The sequence below is a fragment of the Gymnodraco acuticeps genome, unplaced genomic scaffold, assembly GCF_902827175.1.
Source record: "Gymnodraco acuticeps unplaced genomic scaffold, fGymAcu1.1, whole genome shotgun sequence".
Lineage (NCBI taxonomy): Eukaryota > Metazoa > Chordata > Actinopteri > Perciformes > Bathydraconidae > Gymnodraco > Gymnodraco acuticeps.
In genome coordinates this window covers 1,872,477-1,895,948 of record NW_022991064.1, presented here as the reverse complement: position 1 = coordinate 1,895,948, position 23,472 = coordinate 1,872,477, and the positions used below count along the sequence as shown (strand labels likewise).

At 41.7% G+C, this 23,472-nt stretch overlaps 2 protein-coding genes across 2 annotated transcripts; one reads left to right on the top strand and one right to left on the bottom strand.

Moving 5' to 3' along the window:
• Positions 1–4,858: 4,858 nt before the first annotated feature.
• On the bottom strand, positions 4,859–10,512 carry nup42 (nucleoporin 42). Its single transcript, XM_034236658.1, has 7 exons — positions 10,250–10,512; positions 6,927–7,398; positions 6,753–6,841; positions 6,592–6,668; positions 6,383–6,469; positions 6,115–6,217; positions 4,859–5,665 (listed from the first exon to the last, which is right to left on the bottom strand). Exons 1-7 carry the CDS (start codon positions 10,431–10,433, stop codon positions 5,178–5,180), a joined length of 1,500 nt encoding a protein of 499 aa, XP_034092549.1. The 5' UTR covers positions 10,434–10,512; the 3' UTR covers positions 4,859–5,177.
• A 2,383-nt stretch (positions 10,513–12,895) lies between these two features.
• nkiras1 (NFKB inhibitor interacting Ras-like 1) lies at positions 12,896–20,920 on the top strand. The gene is made up of 4 exons (XM_034236647.1): positions 12,896–12,985; positions 13,655–13,755; positions 17,017–17,258; positions 18,332–20,920. Exons 2-4 carry the CDS (start codon positions 13,662–13,664, stop codon positions 18,572–18,574), a joined length of 579 nt encoding a protein of 192 aa, XP_034092538.1. The 5' UTR covers positions 12,896–12,985; positions 13,655–13,661; the 3' UTR covers positions 18,575–20,920.
• Positions 20,921–23,472: the final 2,552 nt, after the last annotated feature.

The following is a 23,472-nucleotide window of genomic DNA, read 5'->3' as shown; positions in this document are numbered from 1 at the left end:
GGGGCTGGAGCTGGACAGGCTCTTTCATCAGCACTTCTCCTTCCCTTTGCCAGCCAGGACCTCACATACTGTTCCGGATTGAACTGTCCTAGTGATGGTCCATTACATTTAATGAAAACCAGGCTGGACAGTCGGCTGACAGAGAGAGCATTCCTTTTTGCAGTAAGGATATCGTTCATGCAGCTGAATGCCCGCTCACACTCACTAGTGGAGACAGCGATGGTTCGGACTGCTTTCAGTAGAGGCTCCATGGCAGCAGGTGTACGGGATGCCCTGGTTTCCTTGTATTTGCGAAAGCCCTGAACAGTCTCTCTTCTGTCCACTTTCAGCACTTCGCACAAACGTAGCACCTCTACGTCCCCATACTGTACGTCTAACTCCTCTTCAGGCCAACTTCCTGGATGGATAACTTTCATGTCCTGGATTAGCTGATTGTCCCGGGCCTCCCGGCCATGTAATGGGATTTCTCTTGTGCTGACATGAGAGGAGGTTGTGGAAGTCATTCTGTGTCTCAGATTCTCTACCATACTGCGGAAAAACTGACCTGCATGAATCTGTACAAGCCTGCCATTCTCACGCAGGGCAACACCCTTGAAGGACTTCTCAGCTAGAGCTGTATGAACTGTAGTCATGTGTGGGCCAGGCATGGTGACCATGGATTCAAAAACTCGTATTTCTCGAGTTAAGAGCCTATCTGCTGTAGGCAGTGTCATCTCTCTTTTTTGGAGTTGCCGAGAGAGGTCGCTGAGCTCTGTGAGCGCATCGTACATCAGTCCCAGATTGCTGACAAACGTTGCAGATGTGAGCACATCATCCAGGCCCTTGTACTTTGCTCTGTCTCTGGAATCCCTGCTCGTGTCGTTTGCAGCATTTGTGAAGTGATCATGAAGCACTCGGTAGTTTTCCCAGACTGCTCTGACGCTCCTTTCACTTGAAGCCACCCAGCGGATGGACAAAACACGCCCTATCACCAGGAGACGCTGTCCGACTGCTTGCGCACACTGCGCTAACTGCCTCTGATTTTTGGGGGAGGCATGGAACAAGGAATAGAGTTTGTCAAAAAAGATCTGGAAATGATTGAGCCCTGAGACCTCCTTGACCACATCCCCAACTGCCAGCTCTAGACGATGATTGGAGCAGTGCCACACAAACAGGCTTGGGAATTTACTACACAACTGGGTAGCAACGCCTGTTCTCTTCCCTAGCATGACTGAAGCCCCATCACATGCAAAAGAAACGAAACACTGACCTAAAAAGTCCTCGTTAAAATCTCTTCCAAGACACTCCATTAACGCCTTTGTGATGTCATCAGCCGTTGTTCCATCCAACTCGATCAGCTCCCAAAAAAACGTTTCGGGCTCAGCATCAGCTAATGCTGAGCGTAGACACACAACAAGCACCGTTTTACCACTAATAGTGGTAGATTCATCGACCAAAACACAGAGTTTTCTTTGGTTTTCTGTAATGTCTTTTGCCATTTTTTTCTTCAGCTCATGAGCTATGTGGTCGATGATTTCGCCACAGGTTTTATTGGAGTGCAAAACCCTGCCCACGTTCAGCCCATTCAGTTTCTGTACATTCAAATCAATTGGCATGTCTGTGAATGGCCGGCTATGTTTGCCAATTGTATATGCCATTCGAAAAACTCTGATAGTGGTGTCTAATTCAGATTTATGCATAGACTGCACTTGATGTTGAATAGTTTCACGTGAAGCAGATGTAAGGATGTCAGCAGCTTTTACATGGGCTTGTGATTCTTTATGTTCTTTAATTTTTTTTTCTCAGGCTAGCTTGTTGTTTGCCCTTGTCAACACCGAAATGAGACACTGCACACTCACCCCATTCAGTTGACAGTTTCAGTCCTTGTCCAGTGTGTATTCCCAAAGATTTGACATCTCTGCATATCCGACATCCTAGCTTCTTATCTTTAAGAAGGATCCATGCATTGGTCTTGCAAAAATATTGCACCTGGTCCGTTGTCCAGCAGTCAGGTGCATCGCTTTGCCCGGTGTTGGTGGTGGCAGTTGCGCCAGCAGCAGCTAACGTTAGAGGCTCTGGAGGAGGCGGCGGAGCTAGTGCTAATGCTAATGCACTAGAACTTGGAGCAGGAGGATCAACCAAAGAAAGCTCCCCATCAGACACAATTTCCAACACAGGCACAGCATTCTCTGTATTTGAAGTTTCTTCCGGCGACAACCGCTGTCTTTTTGCACTTTTATTAATCCATGCTAACATTTTAGAAATGCTAATTTGTGACGTGACTTGCTTTCCTTCTCTCGGGGGCGTGCCTGCTCTGTTCTATCACTCTACATAGCCACCCACTGGGTGGGAGTTGCACTGCATAAACACAACACACGTGCATCTAGGTATGTAAATTGTAAAGCATTAAAACATGGTTTTACTAACAGTTTTCAGTATGTTGTTACTTCGGCATTATTATTATTATTATTTTGAAACGTGTATTACTATTAAATCACGGTCAAATAGGTTAATTTTGACATAGTCGTTTCCACCACAGTATTTACATGGAGAAGATAAGCCCCGCCCCCTCTCCAGCACGTTCTGTTTGAATGACAGGAGTAAACAGCTGACAGCCGCTGTGAAACTCCAGCGGTTATAGCGATGAGAATGTCCGTTCGGCACCTCATGACGCATCTACTGAGTACCGGGCGGCTGTATATATATATATATGGATGTATAATAAGAACGGCGGGAGAGTGTTGAGTACTGGCACGGTGCATGAGTACCGGAGTACCGCCAGCATGCCGGTACTGAGCAAGAAGTGCCGGTACTCCATGGGTCAGAACCAGAAGTGCCGGTACTGCGTACCGGTGAGTACCGGCCCAATTCCAGCACTGTATATAGCACATATACTTCTGCACTGACAGTATTTACTCACTACAGTATGTTATTACTAACAGTGTGTAGAAGAACTTGGTGCCCTAATCATAATATAAACCCATTACAATCTGCAGCACAGAAACCTTGGTAGGGAACCTTGCACGTGAGGTATTTGCCGGCAAGCCTCTTAAATAGGCATAAATCAAAGGCCTTGGGTCAATGCCGTTTCCCATAGGCGAACCACTGTGACACAACACAATCAATTCATGTTCTCTGCTGCAACAGTAAGGAGGGTTGACTGGAATCAGCCCCATCACACATCACTGAATCCAAATCAGCTCATTGGTATTCTGTAAAGAGAGTGGATTCAAAAGGTGGTAGAAGCATCTGTTGCTTTCATAAGCTGATATAGTGACAACAATAGCTGTGTAATAAAGCTGATAAACACTGCATTTAGGTGATGCATGTCATAAAAGATCTAGCAAACCTAAAGGAGAAGAAATATTCACAGCTGCAGAAGTAATAATTGAAAAGATTGATCCATATAGTGTCGACATACATACACGGCTGCAGTGTATGGTTTAAACAGGGAATTAACAAGACAAACATCCCTGTTGCCCCAATGGAAAATTGTGTTAACTATATTGGAGCACCATATGCAGTGTACTATATGCCTGTAGCTGGAGTCAGGTCACGGTCAATTGAATTACAGCACACAACCGTGGTCATGTGACCGGGTTTGTGTAAACTATCATTTGACAGGAGGGTGGGGCAGGTTGGGGATTAAAGGAGGAGAAGGAGGGCAGTGTGTACAGGTCATGACAGGTGTGTATGTGTGTGTTCATAACAATTTAGATGTCTCTCAAAATCCAGGCTTCCTCTTGGGAATAATGAACAATCCCCAGGAGGGAAGTAGGCAAAAAATTACTGCATTCATAGATTATATTCATTGCTATTAATCACATAATGTCAAATGAGTAGAATTAATCATTTCTTTAGTTACACCATAACCATATACAGGTCGGAATGTTCTCCAAGGGGATAACATATTATGTGTGTGTACGTAATGTTGCTTTGATCCGCTCTGTGCAGCTCATGCATACCTTACATAAACACAGGCAGGATGCTAATGTGATGCCGCAGCAGTAACTGATCACAGATGCCCATATTTCTCCGTTAGATGTATTTAAGAGTCATTAGATGGCAAGTTTCACTGAACAGTGCCTTTTCAATCGTTCATTAATCTGTTGAATTATTTATGTGTTATCTGCTTTCTGGCGGGGGGTTGGGAGGTTACTGCTAACAGAAAGAGAAGCAGGGAGAAACAATGCCTATACCTATAATGCTAAATGCTTTGAACCCAACCATGAGATATTGACTTAGGATGATTTCATACACACGAACTGACACACACAGTCGGCACTTCCAGCTCAGCTTCACCTCTCGCCAATATAACAAACTCCCTGTCAGCGGAAAACATGCTGCAGTCAGCGGAGTCGTACGGCCTTATGGCAGCAGAAGAGCTTATTGATGTCTCTTTGTCGCCTCTACTTGTGGTCCCATCGGATGTTCAGCACCTAATGAATACGTATTGAATGACTCACTCACTCACTCACTGTCATCTGTGCACTACCACACTTGCCTCTCTTTTAGTGGATGTAAGTAAGTTGGTGTTGATGGATTGTTTTTGGACAACATTATTTACAATTCAAATCGCAACTTAAACAGAGGTTTTTCTAAGGCAACAAACTGCCTCTTCTCTTAAAGTTGGCTCCAAGTAACCAGCTATTTTACACTTGCCTAGTGTTTGTTGATACTTAACTAAAGATGGGAAAGGCTAATGCATTTTAAAGCTTGTATTCTGTCACCCTCTCCTGGTTGAGTTGTGTAATTACAACTTCTATGATGAAAGATTGCAGTATATCAATGAGGATATTCTATAACCAATCATTCAGTGAAATACCCTTTTCTAGGATTGTTGTGCGGATAAAAGTGCTCAACATAGGTTCAAGGAATGTTTTTGGTTGTTTTGTTGTAATATAGGTTACTTTAATCATCAACTGATGGTTCACTGCCAGTATTTCACCAAATGGGGAAAGGTCAAACTTAGAAAACCAGTTCAGAAAAATCCTTAGAAAAAACATTCAATCAATTGCAAACATCACTTTATATGACAAAAGGCCATCTAAAAATGTACTGTGTACTATACAGCTGAACATCAAGCTTTGTATAAACATTAGCCATATCGTAAGCATTACTAATATGACTTCGGTTTAATTAGAAGCACAAATCTTATGTTCCTATAAATTATCTTTTTATTTCAAAAGTCCCTTCCATCACACCACCAGCATGTCAGTAGGGGGAGGCTTTAAAGGAATCTGGCCGAGAGTAAACCTCTTAGCCTTAAACTGATTCAGTTCCTCTGCAGTCATAATGCTCACATGTGAAAACAGACTGTCTGAAGCTCCACCCGCAGGCCCGGCACCTGCTGCTGGGGGAGCAGCGGCCGTCCCAAACCCTCCACTTGCCATCGCAGGTGCCGGAGCACCAAAACCGCTCCCAAATCCTGCTCCAGTGTTTGATGTCGAGGAGAAAGTGGACTCCGAGGCAGAGCCAAATCCTGTAGTTGCTGCTGGCTTATCGGTGGTCGGAGCAGCAAAGGAGAAAGTAGATGGAGAAGTGGCTCCAAATCCAGAGGGAGGTTGTGTAGGAGCTGCTAAGGCACTGCCAAACCCTGTGGAGGAGGGTGGTGCAGCCGAAGATCCAAACCCTCCACCCGGAGCAGCAAAGCTGAAGGAGTCGGCCGCTGCTGGAGCCCCGAAGCCTACATGGTCAGAAAGATTTAGAATGAACAAAGAAGCAATGGACTGCTTTCACACGAGATGAGGGGAACCACTGTCAGGTAGATATGACTCTACACTACTTCTATTCTATTGTATTTACTTGCACCATTTTATCTGTTTTATTGTGTTGCCCTTTTGGAGGAGCCTGGGACCTAAGATTTTCATCGACATAACTACACTGTAGCTAAGCACACATGACGATAAAAGCCTTGAATCTTGAATCTACAGTAAGGCTGTACGACATTAAAATGATTGTGTTTGAGAACACAAAACCTTTCAAATACAGGATTTGGTTTTTCTGAGGAGTTATTTGCCAGGATATTTATTGGCGCTGGCTTCCTTTGATCATATAAAGGAATGACAGATTCCCACAAGTATTGTAGTACTGCTGACCCTCTGCCTTTACAAAAAAACAATACTTATAACTAACCTTTGGTTTCCACGCTGGATGTAGACGATCCAAATCCAGTCAATGTTGCTAAACCAAAGCCACCTGAAGATGCCTGAGGTGCTGGGTTGTTTATCTCTGCAAGCTGCAAGGAATGGAAGTTATTTTAAAACGTATTTCATAACCATACAAATTGAATATAATACTCATTGTTACAGTGTGTGTGTGTGTGTGTGTGTGTGTGTGTGTGTGTGTGTGTGTGTGTGTGTGTGTGTGTGTGTGTGTGTGTGTGTGTGTGTGTGTGTCTCACCAAAGCAGCGCGGGTGGCTGGATTCATAACCTTCAGTTCCTGGACTCTGCTTCTCCACTGGTTGAGCAACTGAGTGATACCGTTAACCTAAACCCCAGATAAAAAACATTTACATTAAAAGAACACCCATTATCTTTACTGCAAAGAATACTTAAGAGCCTAAAGACAAATATAAGGAAAGACTATAAGACAAAAGACAAAGCACTTACGTATCCCTGAAGATCTCCGGACTCTCTTGTGGAGTAATATTCCAGTCGGAGCTCTTCTGGAGAAAGATCAGTGAAACCTGTAGACAAGACATGTCAAACATTATCAGGTCTAGTGTCTACAAAGAAAAAGGATTGGTGATTAGATGTGGATTTATACTGACCAGATAAAGGCGCCTTGGAGTAGGAATAACATGAGAAGCCCCACTGGCCCGAACTCTCCCAACTATCCATGTCCGACTGGACGATCTCCCTGAGACAGACATGAAGTTAATCATTCCTGATGCTCACATTTTAACATTGCTCATGCAAAACGTAATAAGAAACAAGGACCGTACAGTTTTTTGTCATCATCATCCTCTCCAGCTGGCACCTGCTTTTCTCCTCCTCTTCCTCCCCTGTCAAAGGTGCTGGGAGTATCAAGCGCTGAAAATCGGTTTTGAGCAGAGAAGCTATACTCGGAGCTCTTCACGTTATCACTCCTCCCGCCACCTCCTCCTCGGCCCCAATCATTGCCTCCTCCTCCACCTCCTCCTTTGCCCCAGTCATTTCCTCCACCCCCTCCTCCTTTGCCCCAGTCATTTCCTCCACCACCTCCTCCTTTGCCCCAGTCATTTCCTCCTCCACCACCTCCTCTACCCCAGTCATTTCCTCCTCTACCTCCTGCTGCTGCTTCCTTTCCCCAGTCAGCTCCTCCGCTTCCAGCTCCTCCTCGACCCCACTCCTCAGTTCCATGAGAGGAGAAAGATGACGGCTGGATGTAGGCTGCTTTTTGCTGGGAGGGATTCACCCAAACTCTGTTTCCAAACCCTGAAACCAACATGCACACAGTTGTTGAATCATTCAAATAAAATCGGTTTCACCTCTACGGCCAATTCTGCACGTATGCCATCTTTAGTATGACTGCAGGAATTTTGAGTCACATGACATTGATCTATTGAACAAACAAATGAAAGTGTGCCAGATAACACACATTACTATATATTTTTAGCAGAACTTTTGCAAATAGGGGCAAGTTAGCACAGGCAGAGGTTTTTTCAGTCAGTCAAATGGTAATTTGTCGAAGGCTGACTGTCTGTCGAATACCCAACCTATAACTCATTTTAAACGGTTTCACAGAGACGTTGATTAAACTTTATTGAAATGTTGCCAGACGAGGTGTTTGTTTGCAGCGTTGTTCAATTGCACCATAAGGATTGGCGTTCCTAATGAGTTTTTAATCTTATTAACAGTGGTGTAAAGTGAATAAGTACTACTACTAAAGTACTGTACTTATGTACAATTTGTTGCTACTTTGAACTTCTACCCCACCACAATTCAGAGGTAAATCATGTACTGTTACTCCACTACATGTATTTAATATACCTTTAGTTACTTTACAGATTTCTATTAATGATGTGAAATATTATCAAGTCTTAAATCAGACTTTAATTCCACCTGGAGTAAATCCACCAGCTACCCTGCAGTATACAAAGTCATTCAAACTAGCTGCACCTTCACCAGCTTTGAGAACACTTTCATGATCAATCATTATAAAACATATCATATATATTATTCTGAAATGGACCAATCTGCACAATGACTACTTTTACTGTCGCTACTTTCACTATATTTTGATGAGAATACTTTTCTACTTTTACTTAAGTTACATTTTGAATGCATTTACTGTAACAGAGTATTTCTACACTCTGGTACTTCTACTTTTACTCAAGTACAAGAGTACTTTTACTTTTACACAAGTACAAGACCTGAGTACTTCTACTTTTACTAAAGTACAAGATCTGAGTACTTCTACTTGTACTCAAGTACAAGATCTGAGTACTTCTTAAAAAAGAATAATCTAGATGCTTCAGTAATGAACAATTACAGGCCCATATCAAACCTGCCATTTCTAGGTAAAATCATTGAAAAAGTTGTTTTTCAACAGTTGAGTAATTTCTGGCATTTAAATAACTGTTTCGATGTGTTCCAGTCAGGCTTTCGTCCAAACCACAGCACTGAGACTGCTCTTGTAAAGGTCTTCAATGACATCCACTTAAACACAGACAGTGGCAGAACTTCAGTGTTAGTATTATTAGATCTCAGTGCTGCGTTTGACACTGTTGACCACAGCATATTACTAGACCGACTGGAGAACTGGGTGGGACTTTCGGAAACAGTTCTAAATTGGTTTGAATCCTACTTAAAGGACAGAAACATCTTTGTTTCTATAGGTAAATACACATCTGAGTTGACAAATATGACATGTGGGGTACCTCAAGGCTCCATCCTGGGGCCTCTTCTCTCTAACATCTACATGCTACCACTGGCTCAGATAATGAAAAACAACAAAATAAGTTACCATAGCTATGCGGATGACACACCATTTCACCAGGAGACTATGCTCCAATTCAAACACTGAGTAAGTGCATTGAACAAATCAATGACTGGATGTGTCAGAACTTTCTCCAATTAAACAAAGATAAAACTGAGGTAATGGTTTTTGGAGCCAAGTCAGAACGTATAAAAGTTAGCGCTGAGCTTCAGTCTGCAATGTTCAAAACAACAGATAAAGCCAGAAATCTAGGTGTAGTCATGGACTCTGACCTGAGTTTCAACAGTCACATTAAAACAGTAACTAAATCAGCCTACTATCACCTAAAGAATATATCTAGGATTAAAAGACTAATGTCACAGCAGGATTTGGAAAAACTTGTCCATGCTTTTATCTTCAGTAGACTCGACTACTGCAATGGTGTCTTCACAGGTCTCACTAAAAAATCTATTAGGAAGCTGCAGCTGATTCAGAACGCCGCTGCTCGAGTCCTCACTAACACTAAGAAAGTGGATCACATCACTCCTGTTCTGAAGTCTTTACACTGGCTTCCTGTGTGTCAAAGAATAGATTTCAAAATACTGCTGCTGGTTTATAAAGCACTGAATGGTTTAGGCCCAAAATACATTTCTGACCTCCTGCTAAATTATGAACCATCCAGATCTCTCAGGTCTTCAGGGACTGGTCAGCTTTCTGTCCCCAGAGTCAGAACTAAACATGGAGAAGCAGCGTTCAGTTATTATGCTCCAAATATCTGGAACAAACTCCCAGAAACCTGCAGGTCCGCTGCAACTCTGACTACTTTTAAATCCAGCCTGAAGACTTTTCTTTTTGTCGCTGCTTTTAATTGAACTATTCATAACTTAAACTGCACTGTAACTTTTATCCATGTATTTTTTCTTTTAATGTTTATTTTATTAGCTTTTCTTTTTAATGACTGATTTTAAATGACATTTTCTTAATGTCTTTCATTTTTTGTAAAGCACTTTGTATTGCCTTGTGTTGAAAAGTGCTATATAAATAAACGTGCCTTGCCTTGCCTTCTACTTTTACTCAAGTACAAGATCTGAGTACTTCTTCCACCTCTGCCTATTTGTATTAGTCCAGTAAAAGTACCTTTATGCTTGAATCGATTAACTAGCTAAGTAAGAATATGTTACAGCCTACTCAAAAGGCACACACGTAAAAGTAAACAACCCTAGTGTGAAGTCAATGATGGAGAAACGAAAGTAAATGTTGCCTGCTACGTAGTTACGTCAACTTCGCCGGTATCTTACTGGATAGCTTTCAATACAAGAAGCAGCTACAGGCAATGTAAACAACTTTAATTGTTCTCCTTGTGTTCACCTCCTCCTCCTCCTCCTCCTCCTCTGGGCTGTTGCTGAGCAGAAGAGCGGTTGTTGTAGTTGTTGTTGTTGTTGTAACCTCCTCCTCCTCCACCTCCTCCTCCACCTTCTTCTCCCGGGTGCTCATTCCAACATTTGTCCCCGTATCGACACCGTCCCTGGAGGAAGAAGTTGCACACGGTCATTTCCACACACTCCTTTTTCTCTGAGCGACCAAATGTCGGCAGCCACACTCGGCAGTGTTTTCGTGCGACTCAGGAATCTCACACAGCATTGTGTCGCAGGACTTGTACGTCATCGCTCACTAGTGACCCCAGGTGGACGGTGATGGATTTCCTTCAATTACTTCAATGTTGCATTTGGTAAATGTGGGATTTATTTGGATTTCGTTTATAATAATGTATTAGTGTTTTTGTGCCTTAATGCTTATCTTTCCCCCTGGCTCTTATTGGATGTATTATTTATGTTTCGTGTCTTATTGTGAATTAATGTCTAGTTTAAAGTAGCATATTGTAAAAGATTTACATGGTGGCTGTTTCTTCATGGTTATGGAGACCTTTCTCTTACCTTTTCTTAAGTACAAAGTCTGAGTGCTTCTTCTTCCTCGAAAAAATAAATAAACAAAATGAAAAATCAATCAATCAATCAATGTTTATTTATATAGCCCAATATCACAAATGTTACATTTGTCTCAGTGGACTTCACAGTTTGTATATCAGTATGATAATACGACACCCTCTGTCCTTAGATCCTCACATCGTACAAGGAAACACTTCCAGAGAAAACCCCACAGTTTAAAACCCCTTTCATGCATGCAGTGGACAGCTATTCAAAAGGTGTTTTCTTGTATATGCATTGTTTTTTTTGCATAGTTGCACCATCAGCCACTACATAGAACCCTATTGCATCATCCCATACACTGCCACTCAGTGGAAAATCAGTGCATGATAAATGTCTCTAAACCAAGATGGACGACAGAAAGCCACATGGACCAAGTCACCCATCTATATCTTGCCAATCCTTTTATGGAAAGCGTCCCCTGCAGGTATAACAATGTTGGTGACATCAAGTAACAACTAAGGAATCATATAATTCATAAATTATCAAAGTATTGATTTTATGTTTGCACGAAATCATGATTAACCACCTGTCCATTACAGTGGACGTCATGCATCACTGGCTATATTTCAACTACAATTCATACTGGTACTGCTTCTGTTGTTCCCAGGGCCGTCCCTCCTTACAGGCAAATCATGCAGACTGTGTGGGGCCTCACCTTGTGGAGGGGGCCACACCTTGCGGAGGGGGGCCTCATCTGAGGCGCACCTATGTGCTTATGTGGCGCAATTAGGGTGGCGCTGCACGGTTTCGCCGCTGCAGGCTCCACTAGCACTCATCAAATAACTGTGGGTGGGGCCTCAAATTGACCCCTGACCCTGGTTATTCTTGTAAATACTTCATCTGCAATATCTTTTTGGGCCGTAAATCAATATACTTATGTTATTATAATGTAATTTTAAGTTTGCACATCTTTATTTATAATTTCTTCAAAATATACATCTCTTCAGTTCAAACCCTGAACGCATAGTGTCCACCTGAGTGGACATATAACATTTCTTTGAAAAAACTAGATAAAAAAAAACTAAAGTTCAAATCTTGTTTTTCATGCCCCAAGAGCAATAATAACACTTGGTAAAAAAATCCTGACTGAGGTTTTCATAATTCATGCATGATTAGGGGAACATGGGAGAATCCTCAGGGAGAGCAACAGAGGAGCGATCCCTCTCCCAGGACAGACAGACGTGCAATAGATGCCGTGTGTAAATCGAAGAGATAATACATTTTACAGCGTAGGTAGACCAAATGTTTGGAAAGACCAAATGTTTGGAAATGCATGTGTCTATAATAAGAAGATGAATCCACGAGGATGTCAACAATCCTGTGGGAGACATCAGGGAAGTAGTATGATGAGAGTCAGGCAGGACCACAGTGAGGTTCAGCCACGACTCGAAGTCCAGAACTCAAATCCAGAACTCAGGATAGAGGATCCAGGACTCAGGACCGCAGCAACAGGATCAGCCACGACTCAGGATCCCGGCGTAGATAGACACCAAAATTAAATTTGGGGGAAGCTGGGTTATTCGGAACATGAGAGTACACAGGTACAGACAGACAGAAGGAAGAAGTAAGGTGTAAAGAAGTAAAATGTTTTTTAAAACATGAGATCTTTGACATCTCATATATGAGCTATCGTCCCTCTACTTTTAAAAAAACTGTCCATGATCAAAGACTCATTTCACTTCAGTGTGATAGCAGGCCACACCAAGTATTCACTCGTAGGTACCTTGACTTTACTTGAGTATTTCTGCAATTGACATACTGTATCTCTGCTCAGGAACATGAACCTTCTGATTTCTAGTTTTTATCTTTATTATTTAATTCTTATTCATGCTTATTGAGTGATATTAAGCTATATTTGGCTCTTTGTTGTAACGACTGTTCATGTAGGACGAGTACAGGTATTCTGATTCTGAATTTCCCCAATTTGGGATCAATAGTAGTTTGATGTATCCAGTAGTGGGCGCTAACGCCTGGTTTCCACCGGCTCTAAAAAAAGAAAACACAGACGAAGAAGCTACTTCGCGCATGCGCAGTGACACTATAAATGCTAGCAGAGCAGAACGGATGTGTCTGACATTAAAGACTCGATTGACAGCTCGTAAACCTCCTGATTTAAGTAAGTAACTTCAACCAAATGTACCAGTAACTACCAAAGAGTGTATTGTTACTATTAATGTATTATGAGTGTTATTAGTGTGTTTACATGGCGCACAATGAGTTGTTCCGTGTTGCCTGTTAGCTAAAGTTAGCTAGGCTAAACAACAACAAAGCGAGCAAATGCTAAGGATAAAATCCAAGTTATAGCCAGTGGTGTAAAGTAACTAAGTAGATTAACTCAAGTACTGTACTAAAGTACAATCTAGTTTCCATTTTCTGTGTGTGTGTGTGTGTGTGTGTGTGTGTGTGGTGTGTGTGTGTGTGTGTGCTGTGTGTGTGTGTGTGTGTGTGTGTGTGTGTGTGTGTGTGTGTGTGTGTGGTGTGTGTGTGTGTGTGTGTGTGTGTGTGTGTGTGTGTGTGTGTGTGTGTGTGTGTGTGTGTGTGTGTGTGTGTGTGTGTGTGTGTGTGTGTGTGTGTGTGTGTGTGTGTGTGTGTGTGTGTGTGTGTGTGTGGTGTGTGTGTGTGTGTGTGTGTGTGTGTGTGTGTGTGTGTGTGTGTGTGTGTGTGTGTGTGTGTGTGTGTGTGTGTGTGTGTGTGTGTGTGTGTGTGTGTGTGTGTGTGTGTGTGTGTGTGTGTGTGTGTGTGTGTGTGTGTGTGTGTGTGTGTGTGTGTGTGTGTGTGTGTGTAGGCTCGACATGGGAAAAGGCTGTAAAGTGGTGGTGTGTGGACAGGCAGCAGTGGGAAAGACTGCCATCCTGGAGCAGCTGCTGTACGGAAACCACTCTGTAGGTGAGTAAAGCATTAACGTTAATAATGAGAAAATAACATACCATTATACATGCAGGTCACTGGATTCACATGGGTTTAAAGTAGTAAAATGTGTGTAGACTCAAAGGTTTTGCAAATATTTAAGATTTCTGGCTTTATCTGTTGTTTTGAACATTGCAGACTGAAGCTCAGCGCTAACTTTAATACGTTCTGCCTTGGCTCCAAAAACCATTACCTCAGTTTTATCTTTGTTTAATTGGAGAAAGTTCTGACACATCCAGTCATTGATTTGTTCAATGCACTTACTCAGTGTTTGAATTGGAGCATAGTCTCCTGGTGAAATTGTTATGTAAATGTGTGTGTCATCTGCATAGCTATGGTAACTTATTTTGTTGTTCTTCATTATCTGAGCCAGTGGTAGCATGTAGATGTTAAAGAGAAGAGGCCCCAAGATGGAGCCTTGAGGAACCCCACATGTCATATTTGTCAACTCAGATGTGTATTTACCTATAGAAACAAAGTTGTTTCTGTCCTTTAAGTAGGATTCAAACCAATTCAGAACTGTTTCCGAAAGTCCCACCCAGTTTTCCAGTCGGTCTAGTAATATGTTGTGGTCAACAGTGTCAAACGCAGCACTGAGATCTAATAATACTAACACTGAAGTTCTGCCACTGTCTGTGTTTAAGTGGATGTCATTAAAGACCTTTACAAGAGCAGTCTCAGTGCTGTGGTTTGGACGAAAGCCTGACTGGAACACATCAAAACAGTTATTTAAATGCAGAAATTACTCAACTGTTGAAAAACAACTTTTTCAATGATAGATACTCAACTCTTCCCAATTATTTCGTTCCAGCAGCTGTGTTGTCAAGCATTACACCAGTTCAGAATCTGAATCAGAAATCTTTATTTGAGTACCCGGGGTAAACCCTAAATGGAGAAGATGTTAAGCACCTCCTCCGCCTGCAGCTGCTGCTGTGCTGCTTCACTGCGAGCACAATGAAGATAGCAAGCAGACCTGCAATGAACAGGACCTTGAGCAGTTCTTTCTTCCAGCTGGAGGAAGCCTTGGTTGCCAGTTGTGCAGAGAGCTGTTTGATATGGGCCTGAAAAGAATGGACGATCGCTGCCTCCACAGCCGGATCCTGTTGTAAAATCAGAGTCTCCAGACTTGTCTTGCCGCTAAACGTCTTCTGCAGTCCTTTCAGCACATCCTTGCACACTTTCTTCATGTTCCTGACTTTGGGGCAGAAGCCTTTAGTGATGGCGAGTCCCTCCATGGTTTGGTTCACCAGCCTCTTTATGTGGGCGGTCCGCCGTGTTGCGATTCTCCAGAGCGTGGCACTTGAGCATCAGTTTCACCGTCAGCATGGTGACAAACATCCGAAGCTGGTTCTCACTCTCTGCCTCGCATTCAGACTCAGACAGTGCTTGATCCCTGGCCTTCTCTGTTGCTCTCTGTGCGTCTGGATACTCGGCAACACATCTGTACCCTGCTCTCGCTGCAGCACGTACTGATCCCGCTCCGACTACTGCTGTTGATACTACTACTGCTACTGCTACTACTGGTGTTACTGCTGCCGCTGCTGCTAGTCCTACTGATGCTAGTCCTACTGCTGATACTCCTGCTGATAGCCCTTCTGCGGCTACTCCTGCTGCTCCTACTCCTGCTGCTCCTACTCCTGCAATGTTGGTTAAAGATTTCATTTGTCCTGGCTCTTTTTCTTCAACATTAAGATAACTTGTCCAACCATTGTTACTCTGCCAAAAAGAGCTCCTAACAATACACCTGTTGCAATGCCTGCCAATTTGATATTAAGCCTTTTAAATACTTTAGTTTGCTCTCTGACTTGATTGTCTTAAGGTTATCTACGTATTTCAAAATCCTAATTGCTCAATCATTGTGATTATAAATGGGAAAGTTGTTGCATTATCATAATAAGAGAACCAAGGTTACCCACTATAAAACACATATAACTAAATAGCTACAACGTCTGTATTATGTAATGTGCAGTGTTGTGAAATAACTCCAAGAAAGGAACTTACCGGCCATGTCATCACTGTTCACTGGTCCAATGGTTAGTCTGTGTTGTGAAGGTGATCTAGTCTTAATGTTTCTCAGTTTGCTCTGATGTTCGGAAGGCTGATGTTCGGAAGGCTGTTACATCATTCAAAAATCGCTTCGCTCTAATCGCTCCTATCGCATCGCTCTAAACGCTCGAGTTTCACCGCGGCTGTCAGCTGTGTTTACTCGCATCATTCAAACAAGACGTGCTGGCTAGGGGGGCTACAACTACAACAACATGAACATATTTGACCGTGATTTAATTGTAATACACGTTTCAAAATGATGCCGAAGTAACAACATACTGATACCGGTTAGTAAAAACCATGAATTAATGCTTTGACAAGTCTGCAGACAGACAGCAGGCGAAAAACCCTTTTAAAATGCGTGTTTTCTGAATGGAGATTGGGTCGACCAGGCTAAGCTAACGTTGTATATGCTCATTCCACACTCATAACAACGGCCTACAGACATAAATAAACCAGCGACTGTATTCGCCATGACACAGACAGTTTGTGCTTGTTTAACTTTTGTCCAGTTTCTGAACAGATGTGCTAACGGCTAACGGCTGATGTTTTCTGGTTGAACGTCAGTGACGGCAGGCAGATCCTCACCGCTGATTGACTACCGCGAGTTCGCATCACGCGAATATGACGCTCGAGTTGAAAAACTTGAGCGTTTGTTGCAGCCCCCTTCAATCGCCTCAATCGCGCCGCGGAATTCGCGTCCACCGCTTCATGCTCACCGTCGGAGCGAATTTGCGTCTGTCCTGTCAAATTCCGTCTCTGCATTAATCGTGCCGCCTCCAAACATTGCATCGTGTCCGGTGTAAACGCAGCATAAGAAGAAGCTTACATTGATCTATATTTTCGTCAATACAATAAAACACTTCATTTGCAATGTGTGTTGTAAAAAAAAAACACACTTTTGAACTTCAAAATTATTTGAGGAGCAGGTAACATTACCAAAATGAAAAGTAAATTGCAAAAGTGTTTATAAGAGAAACCTTCTCATGTATATGCTAACACACATGTGTTCACTGTACAGATACCAATGGAATACACCATCATCTGTGCCTGCTGATACACCATCAAATCAGACTTGCTTACAAACACACACACACACACACACACATGCAGAGTGTGATGCCCGAGCCTCCTCAGTGCTGCATCTGTCTGGATCCCTTTCTCCTTCCTGAGTGTGTGTTGTGTTTCCTGCAGGCTCTGAGTCCAGTGAGACGCAGGAGGATGTGTACGTGGCGTCGGTGGAGACGGACCGCGGTGTGAAGGAGCAGCTGAGGCTTTACGACACCAAAGGTCTGCATGACGGACAGGATCTCCCCAAACACTACTACTCTGTGGCGGACGGATTCGTGCTCGTCTACAGTGTGGACAGCGTGGAGTCCTTCAAGAAGGTGGATGTCCTGAAGAAGGAGATAGACAAGTCCAGAGATAAGAAAGAGGTGGGGCTTTTGCTGCATTTAGCCTTGGATATAATATTTGTATTGTCAAAAGCTTAAGCTGTAGGTTTTGTACATATGACAATAAAGCCTTTGAATTTTTAAAGGTCACCTATCATGCAAAATCCACTTGTTCATGTCTCTTCTACATCAACATGTGTCCCCTCTGTGGAAAGAGACTCTGAAAGTTTCAGGAAAAAAGATTCACTCACTTGTTGTCCTGATCCATTTCTATAAAAACCTGTCTGAAAATGAGCTGATCAGATTTTGGGCACTTTATGATGTCATAACGATGTTTTGGCTTGTGTAACCATTAGCCAATCACCAACCAAGGTAACCCCCCCCCCCCCCCCCCCCCCCCCCCCCCCCCCCCCTTTATCACCTGAATCTCCTCCTAGAGCAGTGTTTCTCAAACTTTTTCATACCAAGGACCACTTAACCAATAAAAAAACACTCGCGGACTACCTAACTCCACAAATATCCAAAAACACATAGTTTTTTACAAATCGCCTGAAAATGGTACAAACAAGTGGCAACATGTGTGATGAAGGTGTTTATCTGGGTTATATCATGCAATCGAAAGTGAAACTTAAGCTCGCTCCATTGCGGAGATATTCCCGCGAGAGTGCGGAAAACTTAAATGTATTTATTTATTTCAAATGTGAAATGTTACCAATATACTCACGGACCACTAGGGGGCGCTCACTGACCACACTTTGAGAAGCACTGTCCTAGAGCACCATTGTGTTCTTTGTAACCAAATGTCTCTCAGAGGGGCGTGGGGAGGGGCTCCTTATTTTCATCTAAAGTAACAGACAGAGAATCAGCACTTTGGAAACAGGGCTGAAACAGAGGGGGTTATGGGTAATGCTGCAATGATCTGTTTGGTGTTTGGAGCCAAACACTTCAGAGACATGTTTGTATCTGAGACCTATAATATATTGATGAAAAACAGTATACTAGAGGACCTTTAAATCCTGAAATGCTTTATTGTGTCATATCTCTTGCTACTGTTAGTGCATCATCTAAAATCTGTAAAAAAACAAATGAATAGTATTTGGTGCGTTTGTTCGCAGGTGACGGTCATCGTTCTCGGGAATAAGACGGACCTTCGGGAGCGTCGCCAGGTGGAGCCGGAGGCGGCGCAGCAGTGGGCTCGAGGCGAGAAGGTGAAGCTGTGGGAGGTGAGCGTCACCGAGCGAAACTCCCTCATCGAACCGTTCACGCAGCTCACCAGCCGGCTCACGCAGCCGCAGAGCAAATCCACCTTCCCTCTGCCCGGACGCAAGAGCAAAGGAACGCCGTCCAACGACATCTGAGAGCCAAAACCCTGGAACGCGTCAGCATCTTACCACTTCCTGTCCTCTCTTTTTAATGGTTTTCTAAATGTGTTTTGGCCTGAAATAAGATCTGTGGTTAACACAAACTGAAGATATTTTGATTCTACTATATAAAGTCAGTTAATACTCCTCCTTGAGTTTAGCGGTGTTGACGTGAAGTCATGTGACCCTGCTGCTTTATAGCCCAACATTAGCTACCTTTAGCTTAGCGGAGGTGACCTGATCCTGCCGAACAAAACGTGTAAGAATCATAAAAGTTTGTTTGCCACAGAGATTATTTCCCGCAATAATCCAAGATCACATGGAGAAATCCCATTGGTTCAGGGAGATGCTGCCTTCAGGGTCAACCTAAAATAATATGACATCCCTACACCACTCTATAAGCAGCATAACACACATTAAGTCAGCTATATACTACATAATTGTAGGGGAAAACATTTTAAGAAGAATGCTAATCATCTTTCCTACTGAGAACCCAAGTCTGTATGATTGATATAAGAAGCTATCATAGTCAGTGTATTACCGCCACTAGATGCAGTTTGTGGAAACGGACAGGAGTACCAGAAGGAAGCTAAGCTATGTATTGTTGTGGACATATTTTAGACACATAAAAACACCATTATGTTGACGCTGTATTTAGAATATTAGCATCCCTTTACTTTGCTGGCAGTTGGCCCTTTTCGATGAAGAACTGTAGCCGATATCTCTTCTCTTCAAAGCCACCAGACTCCATTGGCAAAACTGTAATTTTACACAAATAGGTAGAAAGTGAATCCTGTATTCTCCTGTGTTGTTTACTAATCCAATGAGGATGCATGTTGTATTTCTTTGTTTACAGCAAACCAAACAGACAGAAGTGTCACCTGTAGCTTCGTCAGTGTTTTTCATTGAAGGTGGAAAACTATCGTTAGCACTTTAGTACCAAAGATTTGACGCAACTCAAACACAGATCTTGTGGATTTACCTTTTATAATAACCACTTATGTTTACTTACCATTTCAACTGAACTGTATACTATAGGTTTTGTCCACTCTATTCAAAGTTGAATGATAGTTTAAGTTGTTCTTTGAGACAATGCCTGTATATTTTAAAGAGTCAGTGGTTGCTGAAATTATCTTTATTTATCCCAAGAGTTCCCAATCTAGGAGCTCAGTGTGTAGGCATTTGGAAACTCAAAGGTCGCCTGTTCAAGTCCTAATGATCGATACTCCACTTTATTAGTATAACTAAGCCTCTTATTACATTTGGTGATTGTATTTTAGCACCATCTGCAATCTCGTTATATCCTATCCTAACACTAAACTGTGTGCTGTACATGTGACTCAAAAAGACTGATTCAAATCCTCCATTAACAAAACAATACTGTCCGCTTAATGTATTTAATCCAGCGTGTAATTAGCCCCATTTCTTACATTGGATTGCACTAGTATGTACAGGAGAGGATTAGGGCCATGTGTTTTTTTTAAAAGATCTGACCAAAAGTAATTCTTTAAAAATGTTTTATCGGAAACCTTTTTCTCACTTTTTTTAGAGATAAGTCAAAATTCTGAGAAAAATAACAAAATAAAAAGTTGGTGACAACAACAAAAAATACAAGGTCAAAATTCTAAGAAAAATGTCACAATTCTGAGCAAAATCTGATTTAAAAAATGACAACATTAAAAACAATAAAAAGTTGGCCACCAAAACATTTGAAAAAAGTAAAATTCTGAGTTACGTCAAACCAGGAGAAAATAAGTTGCCCTAATCCTCTTCCGTAAGTATGCAATCTTTTTGTAGCCAGTATAGATAATTACAGCTACCTGTCACTCTTTCAACATAAACATCTCGTTGTATTCAGAAAAGCACTTCAGAAGTATGTCCTTAAATCTGTGGCACCAAACTCACAAAAGCTGCACTCCACCTGTCTTTTTTTCAGACACATCTGTGATGTTATTTCCCACGGGATGTGAATGCAGCATTCGTCCAGTCCATCTCATATGAATATATATGTGTATATATATTAAGGCCTGGCAGCAATAATAGTCATGGTGCTGCATTTACTTGTGATGTAGTTGCACTTCTGTATTTTCCAGCCTGTTTAATCCAATAGGGCTAACGTGTCTAACAGTAGAAAATATTTATTTTTAAACTAATTTATTTTTGTCACTTTAATGAACCACATTCCTCGACTTGTTTTGAAAAAATGATGAATCAATGTGAAGGATGATCTGCGCTGTTTCTCTTTGTGTTTCCTTAAAGTAATAATGAATGTGCTGCTAGTAGAACAGAGGTCGTGCATTATTCTAATAAGATGCACTGAATAAAATGTAGCCTCGTATTAAACCCTGTGTGTGTGTTTTTACAAACTACAGATGATGAAACAAAGTCAGTCGGTCATTTTTTATTCTTAAGATTCTGCTTTTTGCCTCACAATTTAGAATTTGATCTTGAAATTATGACTTTTCTCTGACTTTTTAGATTAAAATCAGAATTTCAAGAAAATAATAATTTGATGTCCTGGGCCCAGTAGTTCAAAACTTTTAATCCCTATCAGATCAGATTTGGATTTTAGGTAGTTCAAAACCAAAAAACAGGATTAGGATCACTTTGATATCAGATCAGGAAATCAAATCCAAGCTTTAATCTGGATCAAATCTTCAAACCGACAACACAGGATTGGGATCATTTTGATCCCGAAAAACTGGATTATCTTGATCCCACCAGAGGGGTGGATTTCCAGAGCAAAATGTACTGTACAATTTATTTTAAAATATGTTTCAATATAAATAAGATGGCAACGTTTGTTAACTGAAATAATACACACTTTTTAGCCTTCATGGGAAATGTATTTTTGCTCGCGTTTTTTGCTCGCGTTTGTGGTGGCCAATTTTGTTTTCAACCAAATGTTGATGACATAAATGTTTATGCTCATAAAAGTATCACAACACAGATTATCAATCCCAAATATAATTTAGATTAAAGAAAAAATATCTTCAACCAAAAAAAGTCCATCATCTGTCATCACCATTCAAAAGTAATTGCGGACTATAGAAGTCTCTGCAATGTGGTATCTTGTCTTTCTTGTATTCTTTTTCTCATCCACTAGATGGCAATCGGTAGGATTAAAGCACTGATATTCAGGATCTAGTCATCTTCAGGGATGCAACCTCACCAGGTATGAAAAAGGTGACAAGGACCGAGCCCCTCGACCCCACGGAATATCGGCTTTAAAATGAGGAATAACAGGATGTTAGCAGTCAGAAGAACTAAAGCAGCAGGTAATAATAACAGAAACGCCAAAGAGTCACATCTAATAGAAATATATAAAAGCATTTATTTTAATTGTGTAGCAGTCAGTTTATCATTTTGGCAGCACTGTTGAGCATTTTGGAAATGTATTGTCATGCCTCTGTGCAAGGCGTAGTCTTTCTATCTGTATAGCCACTGGTGTAAAGTAAATACGTTCATAAACTCAAGTACTATACTTGGGTACAATTTTGAGATACTTGTACTTTATTTAAGTATTTCAATGTTTTGCTACGTTGTTCTTCTTCTCCACTACAGTTCAGAGGTACATGGTGTACTTTGACTCCACTACATGTATTTAATCCCTTTAGTTACTTCACAGATGTGGATGAATGATGTGAAATCTAACCAAGTGTTAAATCAGACTTTAGTTCCACCTGGAGTAAATCCACAAGCTACCCTGCAGTATACAAAGTCATTCAAACTAGCTGCACCTTTACCAGCTTTGAGAACACTTTCATGATCAATCATTATAAAACACATCATATATATTATTCTGAAATGGACCAATCTGCACAACGACTACTTTTACTGTCGCTACTTTCACTATATTTTGATGAGAATACTTTTACTTGAGGAACATTTTGAATGCAGTACTTTTACTGTAACAGAATATTCCTATACTCTGGTACTTCTACTCAAGTACAAGACCTGAGTACTTCTACTTTTACTGTCGCTACTTTAACTATATTTTGATGATAATACTTTTGTACTTTTATTTGAGGAACATTTTGATTGCAGGATTGTTCCTACACTCAAGTACTTCTACTTTTACTCAAGTACAAGATCTGAGTACTTCTACTTTTACTCAAGTACAAGATCTGAGTACTTCTATTACTCTAGTACAATATCTGAGTACTTCTGCTTTTAATCAAGTACAAGATCTGAGTACTTAGCTAGCTCAACGATAATATTGCGACAGAAAAACGTTTCAGTTCACATCACGCTCTGCCGCTCCAACAGGGAGCTCTGCTCTGGACTCCTGAACGGCCCGTTCTAACAGCTGTTCACCAGCGGTCAGTCTGTGCCACAGTGACTCCGGACCGCACAGTTAATATTAACGAACGCACCCGTAGTAGGTAATGTGGCTGCTGAAGCTAGACCATCATCGCGTAGCCGCAGATACATCCATGAGCAGAGCCGACAGGGAGGAAGACTCGAGCACACAGCTCGCGCTGCATATATAAAAAAAAGAACACCATGCGTGTCATGATGGCACATAACAGCTCGCGGCCGCAGATTACTCCGGGTCCCAGACCCCCCTCCATACCCCAAAAATATTTGTATTGCAGATCTACATTAATCACACAAACGACATATTTTGGATTCAAAACGTCGAATTTCGCCGAAAGGTGACAAGTTTGCATCCCTGCATCTTGAAAAGTCTGAATCTGGATAAGGGTCATCCTATCCTGAATGGCTTTGAAATACTGGGACAAAATCTGTCTTGAGTTGTCTGATCCTGGATCACAAAAAATGGGATTTCAAAATCTGATCCGATCTGATTGAGATTAAAAGTTTTGAACAACTGGGCCCAGATGTTAAAATCAGAAATATCGGGGGGGTTTTTTTAAGAACAAAATAGATTT

Bases quoted from the DNA above. Each gene is read 5' to 3' on its own strand.
- nup42 (XM_034236658.1), bottom strand. From the start codon at position 10,433: ATGACCGTGTGCAACTTCTTCCTCCAGGGACGGTGTCGATACGGGGAC. The intron at 6,669-6,752 runs GTCAGTATAAAT...TCTTGTCTACAG, and splicing joins CTCCAAGGCGCCTTTATCTG to GTTTCACTGATCTTTCTCCA. The intron at 5,666-6,114 runs GTTAGTTATAAG...CTGACCATGTAG, and splicing joins ATCCAGCGTGGAAACCAAAG to GCTTCGGGGCTCCAGCAGCG.
- nkiras1 (XM_034236647.1), top strand. From the start codon at position 13,662: ATGGGAAAAGGCTGTAAAGTGGTGGTGTGTGGACAGGCAGCAGTGGGA. The intron at 13,756-17,016 runs GTGAGTAAAGCA...TGTTTCCTGCAG, and splicing joins GTACGGAAACCACTCTGTAG to GCTCTGAGTCCAGTGAGACG. The intron at 17,259-18,331 runs GTGGGGCTTTTG...GTTTGTTCGCAG, and splicing joins AGTCCAGAGATAAGAAAGAG to GTGACGGTCATCGTTCTCGG.